General features: G+C 44.0%; 1 protein-coding gene across 3 annotated transcripts in view; it reads right to left on the bottom strand.

The window, feature by feature from the left end:
* Positions 1-16787, bottom strand: part of LOC134469332 (ankyrin repeat and SOCS box protein 2-like) — a 28404-nt gene extending 11617 nt beyond the window's left edge. Inside the window, exons 1-5 of one of the 3 annotated variants that reach the window (XM_063223521.1) lie at positions 16358-16787; positions 12373-12684; positions 12016-12105; positions 9991-10163; positions 1951-2106 (exon numbers count right to left, since the gene is read on the bottom strand). In XM_063223521.1, coding sequence (XP_063079591.1) covers positions 1951-2106; positions 9991-10163; positions 12016-12105; positions 12373-12671 — 718 coding nt within the window. In that variant the 5' untranslated portion in view covers positions 12672-12684; positions 16358-16787. Of the gene's footprint in view, positions 1-1950; positions 2107-9990; positions 10164-12015; positions 12141-12372; positions 12685-16357 lie in introns of those variants that run through there. The other 2 variants (XM_063223522.1, XM_063223524.1) reach the window with 2 other exon arrangements.
* Between the last annotated feature and the right edge of the window lie 2309 nt (positions 16788-19096).

The following is a 19096-nucleotide window of genomic DNA, read 5'->3' on the forward strand; positions in this document are numbered from 1 at the left end:
TGTAATATGGTGAAGGTGTTGGTTTCACCAAAAATTCCCCAAAGGTTCAAAAGGATCCACAAAGACAAGTGATGTACAGAAAAATAGAATTTGTTTTTATTTTTACAATAAATAGAGAAAAGAAAGGAAAACAGTCAGAGGCTGGATAGGCCGCAATACTACAGTGCCTGTGGCCCGATAGCACAGAAGGCTTTACTATCACACAAAACCAGGTGACCCTCAACCTTGTTCAGTATATAGTGAATACACGGCACCCATATATGGCAACCTCACAGCAATCAAAGTATGGTTAAGGTGACTTACACACATTAAACAACAGCAAATCAGATGTGTTCTACACACACTAACTACTACCAGTGATCACACAAGTGGGGCCTTGCTGTGAGATAAGGGCGGATGGTGGGCACAAGACTAGGCCAGAGCCTCGAGTTCACAAAACAAAAAGGGACATACAAGAAAGGAATATAAATTGACTTGGACACAAAACCAACACAATAACTAAAACACGAATGGCTTGAAGGTTCTAAAAAGGGAGAGGAGAGAAGCGGCACAAACACCCTTGAACAATGCGCCTCTGCCACAATGGAGTCCTGCGTGTGAATCTGTGGGGTTACGGTGAGTAAACCCGGTCAACACGAAACACACCTCCTGATCATCCGACTCGTTGTGCATCAATTCCTCAGCGGCGTGATGAGTTACTTTTCAACACGAAACCGTGTGCACAGGTGATGTGCCACATGTATCTTTAGCTCAACGCTAACAAATGCAGACAAAGCCAGTCCAATTACAGACTGGCCATGAGATCAAGCTAGTTACACTGTATGGCGGGTAGTTAAGCCACAGAATCTGTGCTTAACTTTTTGTCTGCAGCCTTAAGCTGCAGACTCCCCATACATTCTGTGCAAAGAGACTTTGAAACCGTCTACTCATCCATTTTATCCTCTTCCTGTGATGTCTCAGTATCTCACTTCCTGTTGAAAACCTAGACATGAGCATCAGTGCTCCCTCCGCTGGGAGGGAGTGTATGTGTGTGCATTAAAAACAAACAAAAACAAATTTTTAAAACAGTAGACCTGGTCACACCTACTTTTCGTTAGGGCTAGCTTGCAAGAAAGCTAGAGAGCTATGCAAAATGCCAAGCATTGTGGATTAAATTCTGGCGAATTCCAGTCGTCCTTATGAGGAGAAAATGAATATCAAGGAGCAGAGCAGAGCACTGCCTAATATTGACTTGGTGAAAAAGGTAGGGAAGAACAACCGTTTCTTTTGAGCTTTCATGGTGTCTGATCAACTGGTTAACTGCCAAGTCCCGTGAGTGGCGAGTCCTTGTTTCCTACTGTGTTGGCAATGTCTGGTAAATAATTAAAGATTTTGCGACCTCTAGTGGTAAGTTAAGCCGTGCACCCAGTAATGAACAAAGACAACGAAGGCAAACTCAATCACATCATTATGTGGCGGAGGTAGGCCTAATGATAATAATAATAATAATAATAAAAAAAACATTAGGCTACAAGGGGGATAATGATTAATGATTAACAAATTTGTTTCAACAAGTCCTTTACTGTGTGAGACCATATGTGGCTCAGGACCAATGTAAGATGTGTGTCAAAATTGACCCCCCCCCCCCCTTTTTTTTTTTTGCGTTCTGGACATATTGTAATTGAACAGCCTCCCCTGTTTGACAGACTACCAGCCACCACTGAATGACAGGTGTTTGAGTTTCATTGTCTAACCCCAGTAATTCCATAAATTGGTTAATGACAGTATTTATTATTATTTATGGTTAATACATGTATAATACATAGGAATACAAAACAGTCTAAGATTATATAAAATACAGTATTCTTAGGTCCAAAAGGTGGTCCCCGCTGAAGAAGTTTGGGAACCACTGATCTAACTTTGGACTGAACTTTCCCATTTCTGGATGTACATTGCATATTGATTTGGTACCTTTGTAGACGGCTGTCTCTCCTGTTCTGGTGGCTATGTTAGGGTCTCCACCAGCGTTAATAAGAACCTGGACACAGGCCAAGTTCTTACGACCAACAGCCACAAGAAGAGGTGTTTGGTTCTCGTCATTGCGTTTGTTGACTAGATCAGGAAAGGCTACAATTAGCATGGAAAAACAAAAAACACAAACTTCAGGTGATGTGATTAAATATTGCAATGTATCCGCATAGCAAATTAACTGTAGGAAAGCAGTGTTCTTTAGATACAGAAACAAATGCATCCCCCCCCCCCATTCAATTCAATTTGGCTGGTGGCCACATGGCGTCATCCAAAGCGTTAAGATAACACGGCGACTTGAACAGTCTATCGCGCGAGTGCACTACACATTTGTATATTCGTGCTCTACATTTGTCCTGTGACAGGTTAGTGTTAGGAGTGGTTTTGGTCTGGGCACAATTTTGCTGTTTCCCTTTCTTCCTTCTCTGTTCTTGGCAAAAATGTTGCTTTACTGTCAGTTAAGCATTTAGGGATGGTTTTGGTCAGGGCACAGCTCAGAATTTTCACGTTTAGCAACAGAAATTTGCAACAGAAAAATCCCACGACAGCTGGAAAACTCATTTGCCTGGTCAAGTGACAAAAGAACTTCCTGTGGCGTTGAGGAGCACGCCTTAACATGTAAAGTCTGTGAACCACAAGCAAAATACATTGGCATGAAATAATTACACCTTTGCATGATGCCAGCCTGCTGATGGATGTCTGTCTGAGGTAATAGCAAATGCCCTTGAATGAGACTTGTGGGCAGACGGATGGCAAATCGAAATGTAGCTGACTCCTGTTATCATTATTGCATTTGGAAAAATTATGTCAGCTGCTTTTGTAATTGATGACTGTCTACCGCCAAAAACCATCAAGCTGAGTTTGACGATAATGTGTTCAAAACGGCAAATGAATGTGATCCTGCTTCCCTACAGCAGTGTTTCTCAAACGTTTTTTGGCGAGGCACCCTTTCAAATCATACAAAATTTCAAGGAACCCCAAACCAACAAACCGTAACATGGCATTGCATCCAATACCACACAAGCTTAGAAAAGTAACACATTTGGAGACGTCACATGACCTACGTTTGAAGTTGCAGCTGACTGGGGCGACCTATATTTACGTTATTGTGCATAAATGGCAGATGAAAGATGCCACTGACTAGCATTAACTTATCAATTTAAACAAATATGTATTATATATACAGTATACATAATTTAGGGCGGAATTCTCCCACCCGCTTAAGTCAAAAAAAGTGCGCAACAGCGCCTCCGAGCTTACTCAAGCCCGTGAGTAAACGGGGCTTACGCGCGATTTCATCACTTGCGCACTTTGGGTGGGGCCAGGTCAAAATCAGGGAGTTCCCCATGTTAATCAATCCTAAGCGGATTCTCCCGTCCACTTAAGCGTGTTTGCCTTTACGCGCATCAAAGGGCTGTAGTAAGGTCAAGCGCCATTATGAGGTAAAATGTAATATTGCATTTGATGCTCGCTTGGCTCGCATTTTGAACATGTTACACGGTATGCTTTGTTGATGTTCCTTACCTTCCGCGTGAGTCCAAATCGAAATTCATTCACAGTTCCACATAAACGTCCTACATTAATTGTGACGAAATATGACCAGCTGCCCAGAGCTCATAGCGGTGAACTTACAAACAAAAGCAGGTAATTAATTAATCAGTATGAGGATCATCATGTTGTCTCCACAGACGGTAACCAAAACCAAAAACACCTAGTTGCACCATGCACAAGTAGGCTAAATTGACAAGGCACGTCAGACTAAAGACCGCTGTTCCAGTCGTCCTAACAGACACCCAAAGTATGCCTATTCAAAAACAACCTTCACCATTTTCACTATGTTGTAGCCACGACGTTAAGTAAAGGGTTTTTTATTTCAACTCCTCCACTTTTGCGTTTTAATGTGAACTCGTGCATATGTGCATGTAACCTATTAAACTTTCTGAACTGATGCCCGACATACAAAACCACCACATACTGAGGTAGGCTACTTGTTGTCCTATCTGTTTTTGTAAGGCAGAAAATATTTCCTGAATGTCATTACAGCTAAACGTAAAAGTTAGTGTAGCATGGGGGAGGGGCTAAGTTTGTAGCGACTACGCCACCTAGGGGCAGAGCAAGTCTGCCACTAGGAACAATTTAAACCTTAAGTTTGCACAAGTTCGTAATACACTGGACAGAGACGGGATCCCAAATATATTTCTCTTTTATTGTTGTACAAACATGAATCATAAATAAAATGTGCAAAATAGCAAGCTCTTTATGAGCACAAGGCACAATAGTGGGTGGAAAGAGAAAGAGAGAGAGAGAGAGAGAGAGAGAGAGAGAGAGAGAGAGAGAGAGAGAGAGACGAACAGCCTGGGGCACCACTGAGATCACTAACCTATATGGATCTACAGTACTACTTTATCTAACATCGTGTGCACACGCAGAACCTCCTTCTACCACCAGGCTGTCGATGCACTATATACCATGTTCCACCACACTATAAAACAATACACGTTACCGTCACTCTCACATCGCACTCACACGCCCTTGACACACTCCGAACTGCTGGAGAGGCTGGCAGTCATAATTTTCCCCAATCCCACATTAACCCCAAACAAACACATACAATGCAAAAGTAGTAAATTAATCAAAAGCACAGAAACACACAAATAAGTAAACTGAAAAGAAACATAAATAAACAAAAGAAGCACTGCACACATATAAAGCCCTGAATAACAGGGTCTAGCTACACTGGCACACAAGCAATTAAAGAGTCATGCAAAGCAGCAAAACCTAGCAGAGTAAGCAGCATGCAGTAGCACAGCAAACGAAAATAAAGACACAATAAACATGCAGAAATAAATAAAATGAAAATAAATAACGCACAGCACAAAAAAAGGGGTTAAAAGCAGGCGGAGCCACTGAAACCGCGCACCCTCGGACAGTTATGACAGACATGCACGCTCCGTGCAGGCAAAGCGAGGTGAAGGGGCAAGCGTGGCTACAAGCGCAATTCCTCCCCGTACCCAGCGAAGCACGGCCAAGCCACAGCGCTGCAGGTGCAAAGCAAGGGGAGACTCAAACCCAAATTGTCCCAGGCGAAACAGCAGCCGACAGACCCGTAGGCCCAGACACACACTGGTTGGTTTCGTGCCGAGGGGGCCGCGGATGAAGGCTACAATTATAAAAAGTTACCATCAGTAAGGGTTATGGGAGAATAGAAAGTAGACAGAAGGGGGGGGGGGGGGGTAGACAGGTAGTATACGCACCTCAGACACGCGAGTCACCAGCACAACGCTTTCGAGGATCACCACGCCACACCAACTACCTCCCACGAGCAGGCCAACTAATTACAAGCATCAAAACAGTTCACATTAGGGCGCCGCAATAATGAGAGGGAGCATATCTAATCGCAGGAATGGAAGCACAACTCACCCAGTGTCCACACAGCTCCTAGCTCCTTGGAGTTTATCAGTGCGCTCCCAAGCGATCACAAGTGCTGAGTGAACGCCGCACTGCAAGAGGGGAAATGGCGCTATAATTTCCAAATCACAGCCGCAATTGCAAGTAAATGCTAAAGACCAAATGCTTACCCTCACGGTTCATCTGCGGCCCCTCGGCAACAAACGCAGCCCAGGCTCACGCCAAAAAAATGTGTGGCGGAGGAACGAGACAGGGAAGCAAGGGTCCATTCATATAAATAGATTATGCCCGCCCACTGCTGTCAATCAGCAGCTGTCAATCACACACACTAACGTGATGGCAGGGCCAACCTGCTACAATCCACCCCTACTTTTTGTGTCGGCGCCCCGACGACAACCCAACTCGCTCATGGGGAACCTATATGACAAGGGCTCTCGGGGGGCCCAGCCTCCGGTACAGAGGGGACCCAGTTACAGTGACACATGGAGACCCGGCAGTCCAACTGCCGCTATCCAAATAACGCAAGGCCAGTGGACCCAGCCTCTGGTACAGAGGGGACCCAGTGGCAAAGCAAGACAACAAGGAGACCCGGCAGACTAACTGCCGCTATCCACACAATACAAGGTCAGTGGAACCAACCACTGCGACAGAGGAGACCCAGTGACCAAGCTAAACGACAAGGAGACCCGGCAGACTAACTACCGCTATCCAACCAAAGGAGACCCGGCAGACTAACTACCGCTATCCAAATAACGCAAGGCCAGAGGACCCAACCTCTGATACAGAGGGGACCCTGTTACAGTGAGACATGGAGACCCGGCAGTCCAACTGCCGCTATCCAAATAACGCAAGGCCAGTGGACCCAGCCTCTGGTACAGAGGGGACCCAGTGGCAAAGCAAGACAACAAGGAGACCCGGCAGACTAACTGCCGCTATCCACACAATACAAGGTCAGTGGAACCAACCACTGCGACAGAGGAGACCCAGTGACCAAGCTAAACGACAAGGAGACCCGGCAGACTAACTACCGCTATCCAACCAAAGGAGACCCGGCAGTCCAACTACCGCTATCCAAATAACGCAAGGCCAGAGGACCCAACCTCTGATACAGAGGGGACCCTGTTACAGTGAGACATGGAGACCCGGCAGTCCAACTGCCGCTATCCAACCAAAGGAGACCCAGCGGTCCAACTACCACCATCCAAATGACGCAAGGCCAGCTGACCCAGCCTCTGGTACAGAGGGGACCCAGTGGCAAAGCAAGAGATGGGGACCTGGCAGTCCAACCGCCGCTATCCAAATAGTACAATATCAATGGACCCAGCCTCCAGTGCAGAGGGGACCCAGTTACAGTGACACATGGAGACCCGGCAGTCCAACTGCCGCTATCCAACTAACGCAAGGCCAGTGGACCCAACCTCTGGTACAGAGGGGACCCAGTGGCAAAGCAAGACAACAAGGAGACCCGGCAGACTAACTGCCGCTATCCAAACCGATACATTGTACAGAACCCCTCAACCCCTGCAGTATTTGTAGGCCGCAAAAGGTGCTCATTGTCAATTCGTAACAGGGGTAATCAGCTCTCGCAGTTACTGCTAAAAAATTCAAAGGACACCCGTCCTAAATGTCAATGCCTACCTTCTTGACGACCGTCCACCGGCTGCTGCTTCGCCTATTAAAAACACCCAAACAAAACAAAAAAAAACCTAAACCAAAGAGACAACGAAAAAGAAACAGGGCAAACCCACACAACCCACCATCACAGGTACCCTGAAAGTAAAAAAATAAAAACAATTTTGCACTTTCACTTCACAAACACAGAGTACAACAACAAATTTGGGACCCACGTCTCTGTAATAAGTATGTGTAAATCCTGCCGAATCCAACGCCAAATGTAGCATGGGGGAGGGGCTAAGTTTGTAGCGACTACGCCACCTAGGGGCAGAGCAAGTCTGCCACTAGGAACAATTTAAACCTTAAGTTTGCACAAGTTCGTAATACACTGGACAGAGACGGGATCCCAAATATATTTCTCTTTTATTGTTGTACAAACATGAATCATAAATAAAATGTGCAAAATAGCAAGCTCTTTATGAGCACAAGGCACAATAGTGGGTGGAAAGAGAGAGAGAGAGAGAGAGAGAGAGAGAGAGAGAGAGAGAGAGAGAGAGAGAGAGAGAGAGACGAACAGCCTGGGGCACCACTGAGATCACTAACCTATATGGATCTACAGTACTACTTATCTAACATCGTGTGCACACGCAGGAACTTCCTTCTACCACCAGGCTGTCGATGCACTATATACCATGTTCCACCACACTATAAAACAATACACGTTACCGTCACTCTCACATCGCACTCACACGCCCTTGACACACTCCGAACTGCTGGAGAGGCTGGCAGTCATAATTTTCCCCAATCCCACATTAACCCCAAACAAACACATACAATGCAAAAGTAGTAAATTAATCAAAAGCACAGAAACACACAAATAAGTAAACTGAAAAGAAACATAAATAAACAAAAGAAGCACTGCACACATATAAAGCCCTGAATAACAGGGTCTAGCTACACTGGCACACAAGCAATTAAAGAGTCATGCAAAGCAGCAAAACCTAGCAGAGTAAGCAGCATGCAGTAGCACAGCAAACGAAAATAAAGACACAATAAACATGCAGAAATAAATAAAATGAAAATAAATAACGCACAGCACAAAAAAAGGGGTTAAAAGCAGGCGGAGCCACTGAAACCGCGCACCCTCGGACAGTTATGACAGACATGCACGCTCCGTGCAGGCAAAGCGAGGTGAAGGGGCAAGCGTGGCTACAAGCGCAATTCCTCCCCGTACCCAGCGAAGCACGGCCAAGCCACAGCGCTGCAGGTGCAAAGCAAGGGGAGACTCAAACCCAAATTGTCCCAGGCGAAACAGCAGCCGACAGACCCGTAGGCACAGACACACTGGTTGGTTCGTGCCGGAGGGGCCGCGGATGAAGGCTACAATTATAAAAAGTTACCATCAGTAAGGGTTATGGGAGATAGAAAGTAGACAGAAGGGGGGGGGGGTAGACAGGTAGTATACGCACCTCAGACACGCGACGTTCACCAGCACAACGCTTTCGAGGATCACCACGCCACACCAACTACTTCCACGAGCAGGCCAACTAATTACAAGCATCAAAACAGTTCACATTAGGGCGCCGCAATAATGAGAGGGAGCATATCTAATCGCAGGAATGGAAGCACAACTCACCCAGTGTCCACACAGCTCCTAGCTCCTTGGAGTTTATCAGTGCGCTCCCAACATCACAAGTGCTGAGGTGAACGCCGCACTGCAAGAGGGGAAATGGCGCTATAATTTCCAAATCACAGCCGCAATTGCAAGTAAATGCTAAAGACCAAATGCTTACCCTCACGGTTCATCTGCGGCCCCTCGGCAACAAACGCAGCCCAGGCTCACGCCAAAACAATGTGTGGCGGAAACGAGACAGGAAGCAAGGGTCCATTCATATAAATAGATTATGCCCGCCCACTGCTGTCAATCAGCAGCTGTCAATCACACACACTAACGTGATGGCAGGGCCAACCTGCTACAATCGGCCTATATATCATTACACCCCATCAGCTGCGCGTTTAAGTCCTGGCTTGGCATTGCATGCCCATGTCCAAGTGATGTCCATGTCTGCGACAAAATATAAAGTCTCCGTTTTTTCATGACGACCGATTTCCTTGTTCATTCTTCAGCATGCATGTAGCCTAAGTGTAATATGCTGACGAACAGCTGAGATCCACATATTTCCAATTATTTTAACGTTGCTGTACAGAGAAGCGGAGAAACACTTTTAAAAGTCAGCAAATAGGCCTACTATGTGTTTGTTTAACTGTGGGAATGATCAGCATTTTAAATCACTTTTTGATTTCCGGAATTGTCCAGGCAACACGCCAAACTCCATTTTTAACAAAATGTTTAATCATGTTTATTATTTCAATCAACCTGTTGCGCACCAAAACGCTCAGCTGAGTTCCCGCCAAAGGGACACATCGCGTGTCCATCTCGTTATCTCACCTCCAATACTTGCCTTGTGTTTGTGAAAAGGAGCGGAGGTTAGATTTTGAAACGCTTTTGCAAGAGGAGTTTTGGCACGTGGTTTTAAATTCAAAGTTAAAGTTCAGTATTGGATCTCAATGGACTGCCGAGGTTTTCACATGGTTGATCTGAAAATCCATGCTCCATAGTTTCTTTGTAGCCACAACTGATGAACTTGGCGGAGACTCATCCCCCCATTTAGCATATATCCCGCCTATGTTGGGCTACGCGCTGTTTTTCTGAGTTAAGCGCGAGGGGTGTGGCGACGTTCCAGAGGGGAGAATACGCGCAAGATAAGACCGCGTAAAATATGCGTGCGTAAAACCGACTTAGGTGGAGACGGGAGAATTCCGCCCTTATTTATCAGCCACATTTCCACAGCACCCCTGAGGGGGGCCTGCGGCACCCCTGTTGAGAAACACTGCCCTACAGTACTGCAGGTCCAACACTATTCAGATGCACTATATCAGGGAAAACATTCACTGTCATACCTTGTAAAAGCAACTTTAAACATTCTGCTGCATTGTAGTATGCAGCATCATGTAAATGAATCCAGCCCTCTTCGTTTGGTTTGTTCAGACTCTCAGCAGGTTCTGTCATTAAAATTTGTTTGAATGTTTTGGCATCATCATTCCAGATAGCTGACTTAATGGAGGGTGCATGACTGCAAGAAATCAAAATGTCTCTCCGTCAAGTCAAGTCAAGTCAAGTCGGTTTTATTGTCAATTTCTTTACATGCGCTGGTCATACAAAGCATTGAAATTACGTTTCTTACTTTCCCATGCAGACAGACATAGACTCCAGACTCTAGGTGTGGACATAGACTATTTGACATAGACAGTATACATACATTACACATAGAGTGCCTATACAATACCCACACAGACTAACTTGAAGGTGCTTGGTAACATGCTGAATGTTTTTGTTTGTGTACCGTAGTTGCTAGATCAAGGAGCTGTGTCCACAGGATGCATTTTAAGAGCTGCCAGGGCCTATTTTCAATATACAAATCCAAGGGTTCCATACCATTATCCAAACTCCCGTTATTGACTTATGCTTGTGTGTCGAACTGTAATGGATATAAAATCGGCAGTGGAAAAGAGCCTACAGTGTTGAGCTCTTTAGTGCATAATGTCGTGGGAAATTTTGGAACACTAACAATGTGCCCCTACTGGAAGTGACGGACTAGCATAGCTTTAGCTCGTCAAATTATCGAATGGCTACTATATTACATAGCTCCTCGTGCTTGTATTTACATTTCTCTCACCCCAACTGGACTTTGTCATATACAATACTTGGATTGATATGAAGAGGTTGGTCATCTCATCAACATTACTTAAAGAAATAGATTGTTTCGAGAGACTGTTGACGAAACTCTTCTACTGAACACATTTCTTCCATTACTGTGTGTAAACAGTATGTTTAGTGCGTGCAATGTCCATCGTTTATGCTCTGCATTTTTGACTCTTATTAAAGCCGGGCTTACACTGTGCGACTTTTGCACCGATTTTGCCCCGATTTGGCACTCGCACGACTTTTTGAGAGTCGGGCCGATTTCTTGCTCAATCGCAGGTCCATCGTGAGTCTCTCATCGTGCAGTGTACATGGGGTAAGGACAAGCGATTTCGCCTCACGGTCGTGCAATCGCAGGGTCGCAAGAAAATCAAAACGGTTTGAAATTTTGCTCGTGGCTCGTGCGTAAATCGCACAGTTAAAGCAGTGCTACGACCCGATTTGACACTTCACATGTACAAATTAATAGGGCCGTGCGTTCGCTGTTGAGCGCGACCTCATCTCCACCTCAGGTGCGCATGTTACCTCCTCTGCAGACCGGGGAAACATGCATGTTGCGTCGTACGGTGGAAGCATTTCGCTCGCATCCGACTGTCGGCTCGTATAGTGTGAGGACGTGAGTCGTGAGTTGTGAACTTTTAAACAGTGAAATTCCATCGTGCAGTGTGAGCAGAAGCTTAAGACCCACGAGTGAAAATATTGCACAGTGTATGCCCGGCTTAGGGCAGCACTCGGGAAATCTCAGTGCACTGAATTTTCAGGGCGAAGGCCCTATGCACTGAACCATAGTGCCCGGAAGTGCACAAGTGCGCCATTTGGGACATGCTGAATGTGTTTCAGTGCCAAGGGCGCTAAGCACTTTCCTAATAAAAAGAAGCCGACAATTTTTTTGATGCAGCGCTCTGAACACTGTGAGAATTTTTTTTTCGACTTTTAGAACAGCATTTGGCTGTTTAAGTGCTTCACTTTACTCAAAGCAAAGCCTGTGTATAATCCATCTTTCAAAGTGATCAGTGATGGTTTCAGTTAGCTATCGTGCTAACATGCCCTGTGTAACTTAGCAACAACACGAGTCCAGAAAAGGCCAGAGCGCACCTGGGAGGCAAGGTTTTGAGCACTCTTTGTGTGAAATATGCATCCTCTCAACACAGGCCCTAACTGCACGGTATAGTGAAGTCAAGAAAAAAGCTGTATGTAAATTTACACCAAGGATGACAACTTACGTAGCTGTTTTTTCCACGAGGCCTTCATTTCCATATCGTTTCTTCCATTCCAGCAGCCTCACCCTCTCTTCATCAAATGTATTACCTACCCTGCAGGTATCAGGTATCATCATAAAAGCATTCCAAAAAATACTCCTTCAGAAATACTTCGTTTCTTTTCATCAATCATAGCTAAAATTAAATAAAGTTTTAAAAAATGCTCAAAAAACCTACATCAAAGCTGAAATTAAAAAGGTTAAAAAAAAACACCTACATGGTAGCATCAATTTTATGGGGGAAAAAATCTGAACACAAGATGGTGGTATTTGGGTTCAATCCATCTTTTGAAGCCTCAGACCTGCATTGTTTCACATTTACCTGGAAGGATTGACTTCTGGGTTCTCAGCGGCTGCAGCTCTCTGTCTTTGCAGAGCAGCATTCTGTCTGGCTGCATACACCTGCCTGGCTTCTGTGGGTATGTCTTCCTCTCTGGGTGGCTCGGATGCTGGTATGAAACATGCTTGAGCGTATTCCGAGGGGCCTTGTTGGTCTTCGGACAGACTGCGTTCAATGGCCATCTGCAGTAGCTCATCATCAGTCAAGTGGCCATAGGCAGTGTAGTCTTCATACACAACGTCAAGCATAGTCTCCCGCCTAGCAAGGCTTGCTGCAGCCATGATGAACTTAAGCCTATAGAAATCAGTAACGGAAAATATCAAACATCATCAATAAGCTCTGCCACAGCATTTGTTGCAGGGAATTACTGAATCGTCTTATTACAGAAACGTAACAATATTGATAGGGCTGGGACTTAATGCGAATTCATTTTGATTAATTAGCTACACAAGCATTAACAGGACTAAAATAATTAACCCATTTTTATCGCACTATAATATAGTTACATAGTTCTGGATTGGAACAGTAGAGGGCAGCATTACGCCTGATGGTACAGCCTGCTGAAATTTCAGATGATTTTTCCCTTTTTTGTAATCAGCTGTTGATAAGTCACTGCTATGTTATGCTAATCTCCTATCACTGCTATGCTGATGACACCTAAATGTACCTGTCATTCCGTCCAGAGGACACCACGGTTTCGGCACGCATCTCTGCCTGCCTCACCGACTTGTCAACTTGGATGAAGGATCACCACCTACAGCTGAACCTGACCAAGACAGAGCTCCTGGTGATCCCAGCTAAAGAGTCACTCTGTCACAAGATCAACCTCAAGATGGGCTCCACCATTGTGACCCCAAGCGAAAACCTTGGTGTTAAGCTCCAACTACATCAACATGTGTAAAATCAGACCCGGTCTGACCCAATATTCTACACAACGACAGGTTCAGGCCACGGTTATGTCCCGCGTTGACTATACTGCAACTCCCTCCTGGCAGGGCTATCTACTTGTGTGGTAAAACCACTCCAGATGGTCCAGAATGCGTCGGCACGTTTGGTATTCAATCAACCCAAAAGGACCCATGTTACTCCTCTATTCATTGAGTTGCACTGGCTACCGATCTCCGCCGTTGAACGCGTGGAAGGCGCCGGAAGTAATTGACTTTGTATAGGAGAGCTCGGCGCCAGCAGGTGTCAGCCAATGGAATGTTGACATTTTTCTAAACACGGGCGTCGGTTGGTCGAGATCCCTGGTCGAACGCTTCAGGTTGAATCGTTTGCCGCGTTCAACGCCCCTGACCTGTGCTTTCCAGGCAGGAGTCAGCAGCATTGTAGCTCTTTCAACGCTGGCGGTGTGATCGCACAGTAAGGCCTTGACCCTTGCCTACAAAACCATCGCAGGAACGGCCCCTGTTTATCTGAAGGACTTACTAAAGTCTGATGTTGCTGGAAGAGAACTGCACTCCTTCAGTACAAGCCGTCTGGCTCTGCCACCTGCTCGGTCTAGGTACTCCCTGTCAAGACTGTTCTCTGTTGTTGTTACCCATGGTGGAACGATCTCCCAGAGGCAGCAAGACTAAGCACATCTCTTTCAGCCTTCAGATACTCTCCTCTTTCGTGCCTATCTACTACACTAATGCTTGAGCTGCCCTAGTCCCAGGCCAGACTCTTGACATGATGTGTATGTGTGTGTACTTTTACTTAAAAAAACAACAACTAACTAACCCTTCTTTGCATCTGTACTTGTTGTTCTGTATATTTCCTGTGCACTTTGTATCTGCTAGTGATGTTGGCTATGATTATGTCCTCGATTATAAGTCGCTTTGGTTATAAAGCGTCTGCCAAATGCAATGTAATGTAATGTAATATAATGTAAATCCACAAAGTCTGTTTTAGCCTCTGAAGCAGCAGAGAGATGATCTGTAATTGTCAGGGTTTACAATGCTCGGAATGTATTTGAAAGCATTGTGTTTTTTTTAAAAAAAAATCAATGTTGTAGTTTACAGAAGTTCTACCTATACCTAAATATTGCACTGGTCTGTTGATCTTGGTTAATTAACACATTGAAAAAAATGAACAATATTTTGTTGATTAAGGATATGTATTGTCATTATTCAAAATCCATGTGAAAAAAACTTTTCACTGTTCTCAAGTCAGATATTTATATGCAATTAAAATGTGATTAATTTCAAATGTTAATTAATTTCAAAGCCTGTAATTAATTCGATTAAATGTTTTAATCAAGCCCCAGCCCTAAATACTGATCAAGGTGTTAACTTTTATTGAGAAATGGTAGTTGTCTTACTTTCATCACCCATGTAGAACAATTTAATAGGGAAAATGTGTTCCCTGTTGAAACCTCAATTTGACACAGTGGTGGAACCCCTGAAACCTACAAGTTTCAAAGGAAGGTGATTTTTAAGGCTACTCAGAGGTGATTTTTTTAAAGGCTCCTCAGAGAACCCAGGAACCCAAACGTTCTTCCCAGAACTTTTGGATTCTTCAGAGATTGAAACAGATTTGTCTCTGTCAGAGAACAATAGCCCAGGAGAGCATAGGAACATTAGATAAGTTCACTGTGTTAAAAGTTAATGAAATAGGAAGTTGATTTAAAAAAAAGAGCAAGAAAGTCTTGGTAAAAGTAACTGCGCGCATGTAAACAAACCTAAAGATTAAAAAAGAAAAACAATTTTATTTGTCACATAAAAAAGGAATTGTACGGACGCCCAGAGGTAACATGGAGGGAAAAAAGAGGAAAGTGTATGTACTAGAGACACTAACTAGATAGATGTGTGTGTGTGTGTGTGTGTGTGTGTGTGTGTGTGTGTGTGTGTGTGTGTGTGTATATCTATTTCTTTTTACATCTCTGAACATAGGGGCACGGGAGGAAGCGGGGCCCACCAGATGACCAGATGAGCCCTGGCTCCATACAGTGAGTTCAGCCCACAAACACACACACACATATTGCTCACAGAAATGTTAGAAACACGAGATCTCGCTAAACAAACTCAAAATTTCGCAGAACAAACTCGAGATCTCTAGTGAGCGTTAGTCTCCAGTACATAAATTTTCTCTTCCCCCCCCCCCCCCCTCCCCCCCCCCCCCCCCCCCCCCCCCCCCCCCCCCCCCCCCCCCCCCACCCCCTCCCCCCCCCCCCCCCCCCCCCCCCCCCCCCCCCCTGTCAAGGGAAAGGAAGTCTTTTGAGCTCTTCAGATTCAGAGGATTTTTAATGAAAACAACCAGGGCAGAATCTTTAAATGTCACAGCATGCAAATGAAATTGATGATTACATGACAATAAAACATCTTGTATCTTGTGTCATGTGCTGTCATTGATATCACTTAAAATGGCTACATCTGCAACTAAAGTGGCTCCAGGTGGATTAAAAGTTTAATTAATCACAGTCCCGAGTCAGCCGACGCTTATGCAATTTTTAATAAGTGAACGATGGCTCTCGTGATCACTTCCATGGTCCGCTGTCAGAAAACCCCACATGCAACTTTTGGCAGAGCGGTCTGAGGGAGTGTTGTGGGAAACACTTATCAAAATGAAAACATCGCTTCACATTCCGTATTCATATTTCTATCAACTGCTGGCATTCCGTGATGAAAAACAGATGAAAACAAGACAAAGTTTATATGTACAGCATTTTTTCATTACGGTGTAGATTTTGAGAGACAGGCATGCCTCGGGCATTACGTCATCCTACCTAGTGCCTCTTTAAACTGCCCAACCCTTATCGGTGGCACTAGCCAATGATTCCATGCCAATATACAGGACATGTGTTGGTAACTCTTACCATTGCCTTAAATGTACACTGCAAATTAATGTACAAAAATAAGAGTAATAGAAATGGCATGCAAAGTTCTTAGTTAGGCTATATTAAACTACAGAAACTCCTGGGGCTGATGAATTGTGAAAGATAGAAAGCAGCCTCTTCACAGATTATCAACTGTTGAGTTGTACTCACCAAGCAGGAAAACCTTTCGCCAGACAATTTACTTTTAAACCCCTGCACTTTTCTTCTTTCCTTTGTTAAGCCTGCTTGTTGACTGTGTGCATGAGAGTCTCCGTGAGAGACTCTGAGACTGTCTTTTAAGAACGATAAGGAGGGTGGTCTTTATTCAAGGTTAACAACTCATATGACCTTATTTTCCTAGACAGGCTACCAGGGGCATGAGGCCCATTTCTGAAATGACATACTTGGCAGTGACACAATGGCTTTAATGAAGAGGTACGGGGCAGAAATGACACTGAGAGGAGACCACACAACCACACCATCATTACTGACGAGAACACAGAAAATGCAGAGAAGCGCTCCAGTATGTCATTATTATTATTCGGGCAATCTTCAGCATTTGGTGACACACTGAATCTCCAGATGGTAGGCCAGCACAGGAGCCAGCACATGAACATACCAATAGGGTAGTATTTCTCACGGGGGCTTTACAGCCACCCAGAGGCGGTGGGGGAGCCCTAGGGGTGAGTTGATAAGGATACAACTGAGTGAGGGCGGGGCTTAGTTACCATTGGGCCATTAGTCTATTTTTCAATACTGAGGGGGAATTGGCAGGCTTATGATGAGGTCAAGGGGGGCGTTGGGATGCTTATGATGAGGTCAAGGGGGCGTTTGTTCAAAGGTTGAGAGCCACTGCACTAGGGTAACATGATCCTGCTCCACCCCCCATCATTTTAATCATGTGCAATATCCATTTAGTATACATAACCTCGAAAACTGTGAGGGGTGCACTCACTTTCATGATATACTGTAGATCTACTAAAAAGTGACACAGTAAGAAAATAGTGAGTGCTGAACACTTGCTTTATGACCTGCATGTAACATGCACCCCTAATGAAACTAAATATAAACTTCTGTTTACAGTTTGAACTCATTTTAATTAAGTTCAGACTCTCAGTGGTCTGACTGGAACTACGGTCATGATATGAGTTTTAGGAAGGCAAGGGAGATCTCACATTATTAGACAGGTACAGTACACAGTAAAAATGAAGTGTTAAGTTGACATTTAGAGCACACTCTGAAGCACTGCATACTTGCACTGCAACCATGCTTTTTTTTTTTTTTTTTTTTTTTTTTCACTGTGCACAGCAACCTGACGAATGTCTGAGATCTTAAGTTTTGTGCTAGATAGAGCTTGGGCATCAGCATATTGCCACTAAGAGAAAGCATTTAGAGATCTTGTACAAACCCCAACTCCATAGAAGTTGGGGTGCAAGGTTAATTGTGAATAATAACAAAATACTGCCATTTTCAAAAAGTCTGGGTCTGACATTAGTTGGAGAACGGTACAAAGAAAATATATCAACCATCAAAACTGACCAGAATTATTGTTTTGGGGGATATTCATGAATATGTAAATCCAACGCGTCTCAAAAGAGTTGGGAGGGGGACAATAAAAGGCAGCAAATGTCGAGGAATACTAAAAACAAAACAAAGGACAACACTTAATAGTTAATAGCATTAACCGATGAGATGATTTTATATAAAAAACAGAGTTGATTCCTATCTTGGACATGATTTCAACAGCTTAAATGGTAGGTGTATTCCTTGTCATGTTTTGCAATGTTTTCCTTTCTGTAGTGCTGCTTACAGTGTGGCAGGTCTTGACCAAAAGCCAGCCATTTTATGTCCTGCTGGTCCTTATGTTGGAGTTAAACTGTTAAAACATAGTAGAGAATTCAATTTGTCCTTACTATGTGGCAGTAATCGAAGATCTCCCTTCAAAATATAAAGCACGAGTGGCTTTTCATGCTGTTTAAAACCCATTTATTTCATTCAGTACTGTATTCAATTCTACAGGTGAGTTAGAACAGCTTAACCAATGTACTACTACACCCCCATGCCATCATGGAGGCTGACTTTTGAAGTTAGCACTAACACAAGTTGCATGGTCAATTTTCACTGTAGTACAGGATGTGCTAGACTATTATTTTCAAAAAGAATTGACTTCTGCAACTTCTGCTGACTTCTGTAAGCAAATTACAGTTTCCCATGTCTTCTGGGTCTATTTCAAGTGAGCTCGGGTGGATAGGGGAATGTTAAACCCCTCTATCATTTGCACATGAAGTGTCCTTAATATGGTCAAGTTTTAACTAGCTGTAATTCTCGGAGTGCTAGAGTGAGACTACAGCCAATGTATTTTTCATGATGTTATGAACCTATACAATGATTTTAATGACAAAAATATGTCTTATATACACTCAATCACGGTAAATCAAGGGAATTCAAAACTTTATGTAATAACTATGGTAATTGTTCCCTCTGCATCTTTAATTCTGAGTGACTCAGCCTCTCTGTGATTGTCTTATACCTGGACACTCAAATTGTACATAAGTACAATTCATTTTGAAATGTTCTTCCTTTTTGTTTTATCTTATTTGAATGTTTATAATATTTCACTGATCCCCGTCCCAACTTATTTGAGACGTGTTGCAGTTATCAAATTAGAAATTAGTACATACAGTATGTCCCCTAAAACAATATTTTTTCTCGGTTTTAACACTTGATATGTTGTCTTTTCACTATTCTCCATCTACTGTAAGGAAAGTATTGAATGTTTTGAAAATGATAGCATATTGATTTTATTCTCAGTTTACCAAACGTCACAACTTCAACCGGAGTTGGGGTTTGTAGTTTGAGGAGGAACACAAATGGTTGTTTAGTGCAGTGGTTTCCAACCCAGGGACCATG

Source organism: Engraulis encrasicolus, chromosome 18 (genome assembly GCF_034702125.1).
Source record: "Engraulis encrasicolus isolate BLACKSEA-1 chromosome 18, IST_EnEncr_1.0, whole genome shotgun sequence".
In the NCBI taxonomy this organism is placed as follows: Eukaryota; Metazoa; Chordata; class Actinopteri; order Clupeiformes; family Engraulidae; genus Engraulis; species Engraulis encrasicolus.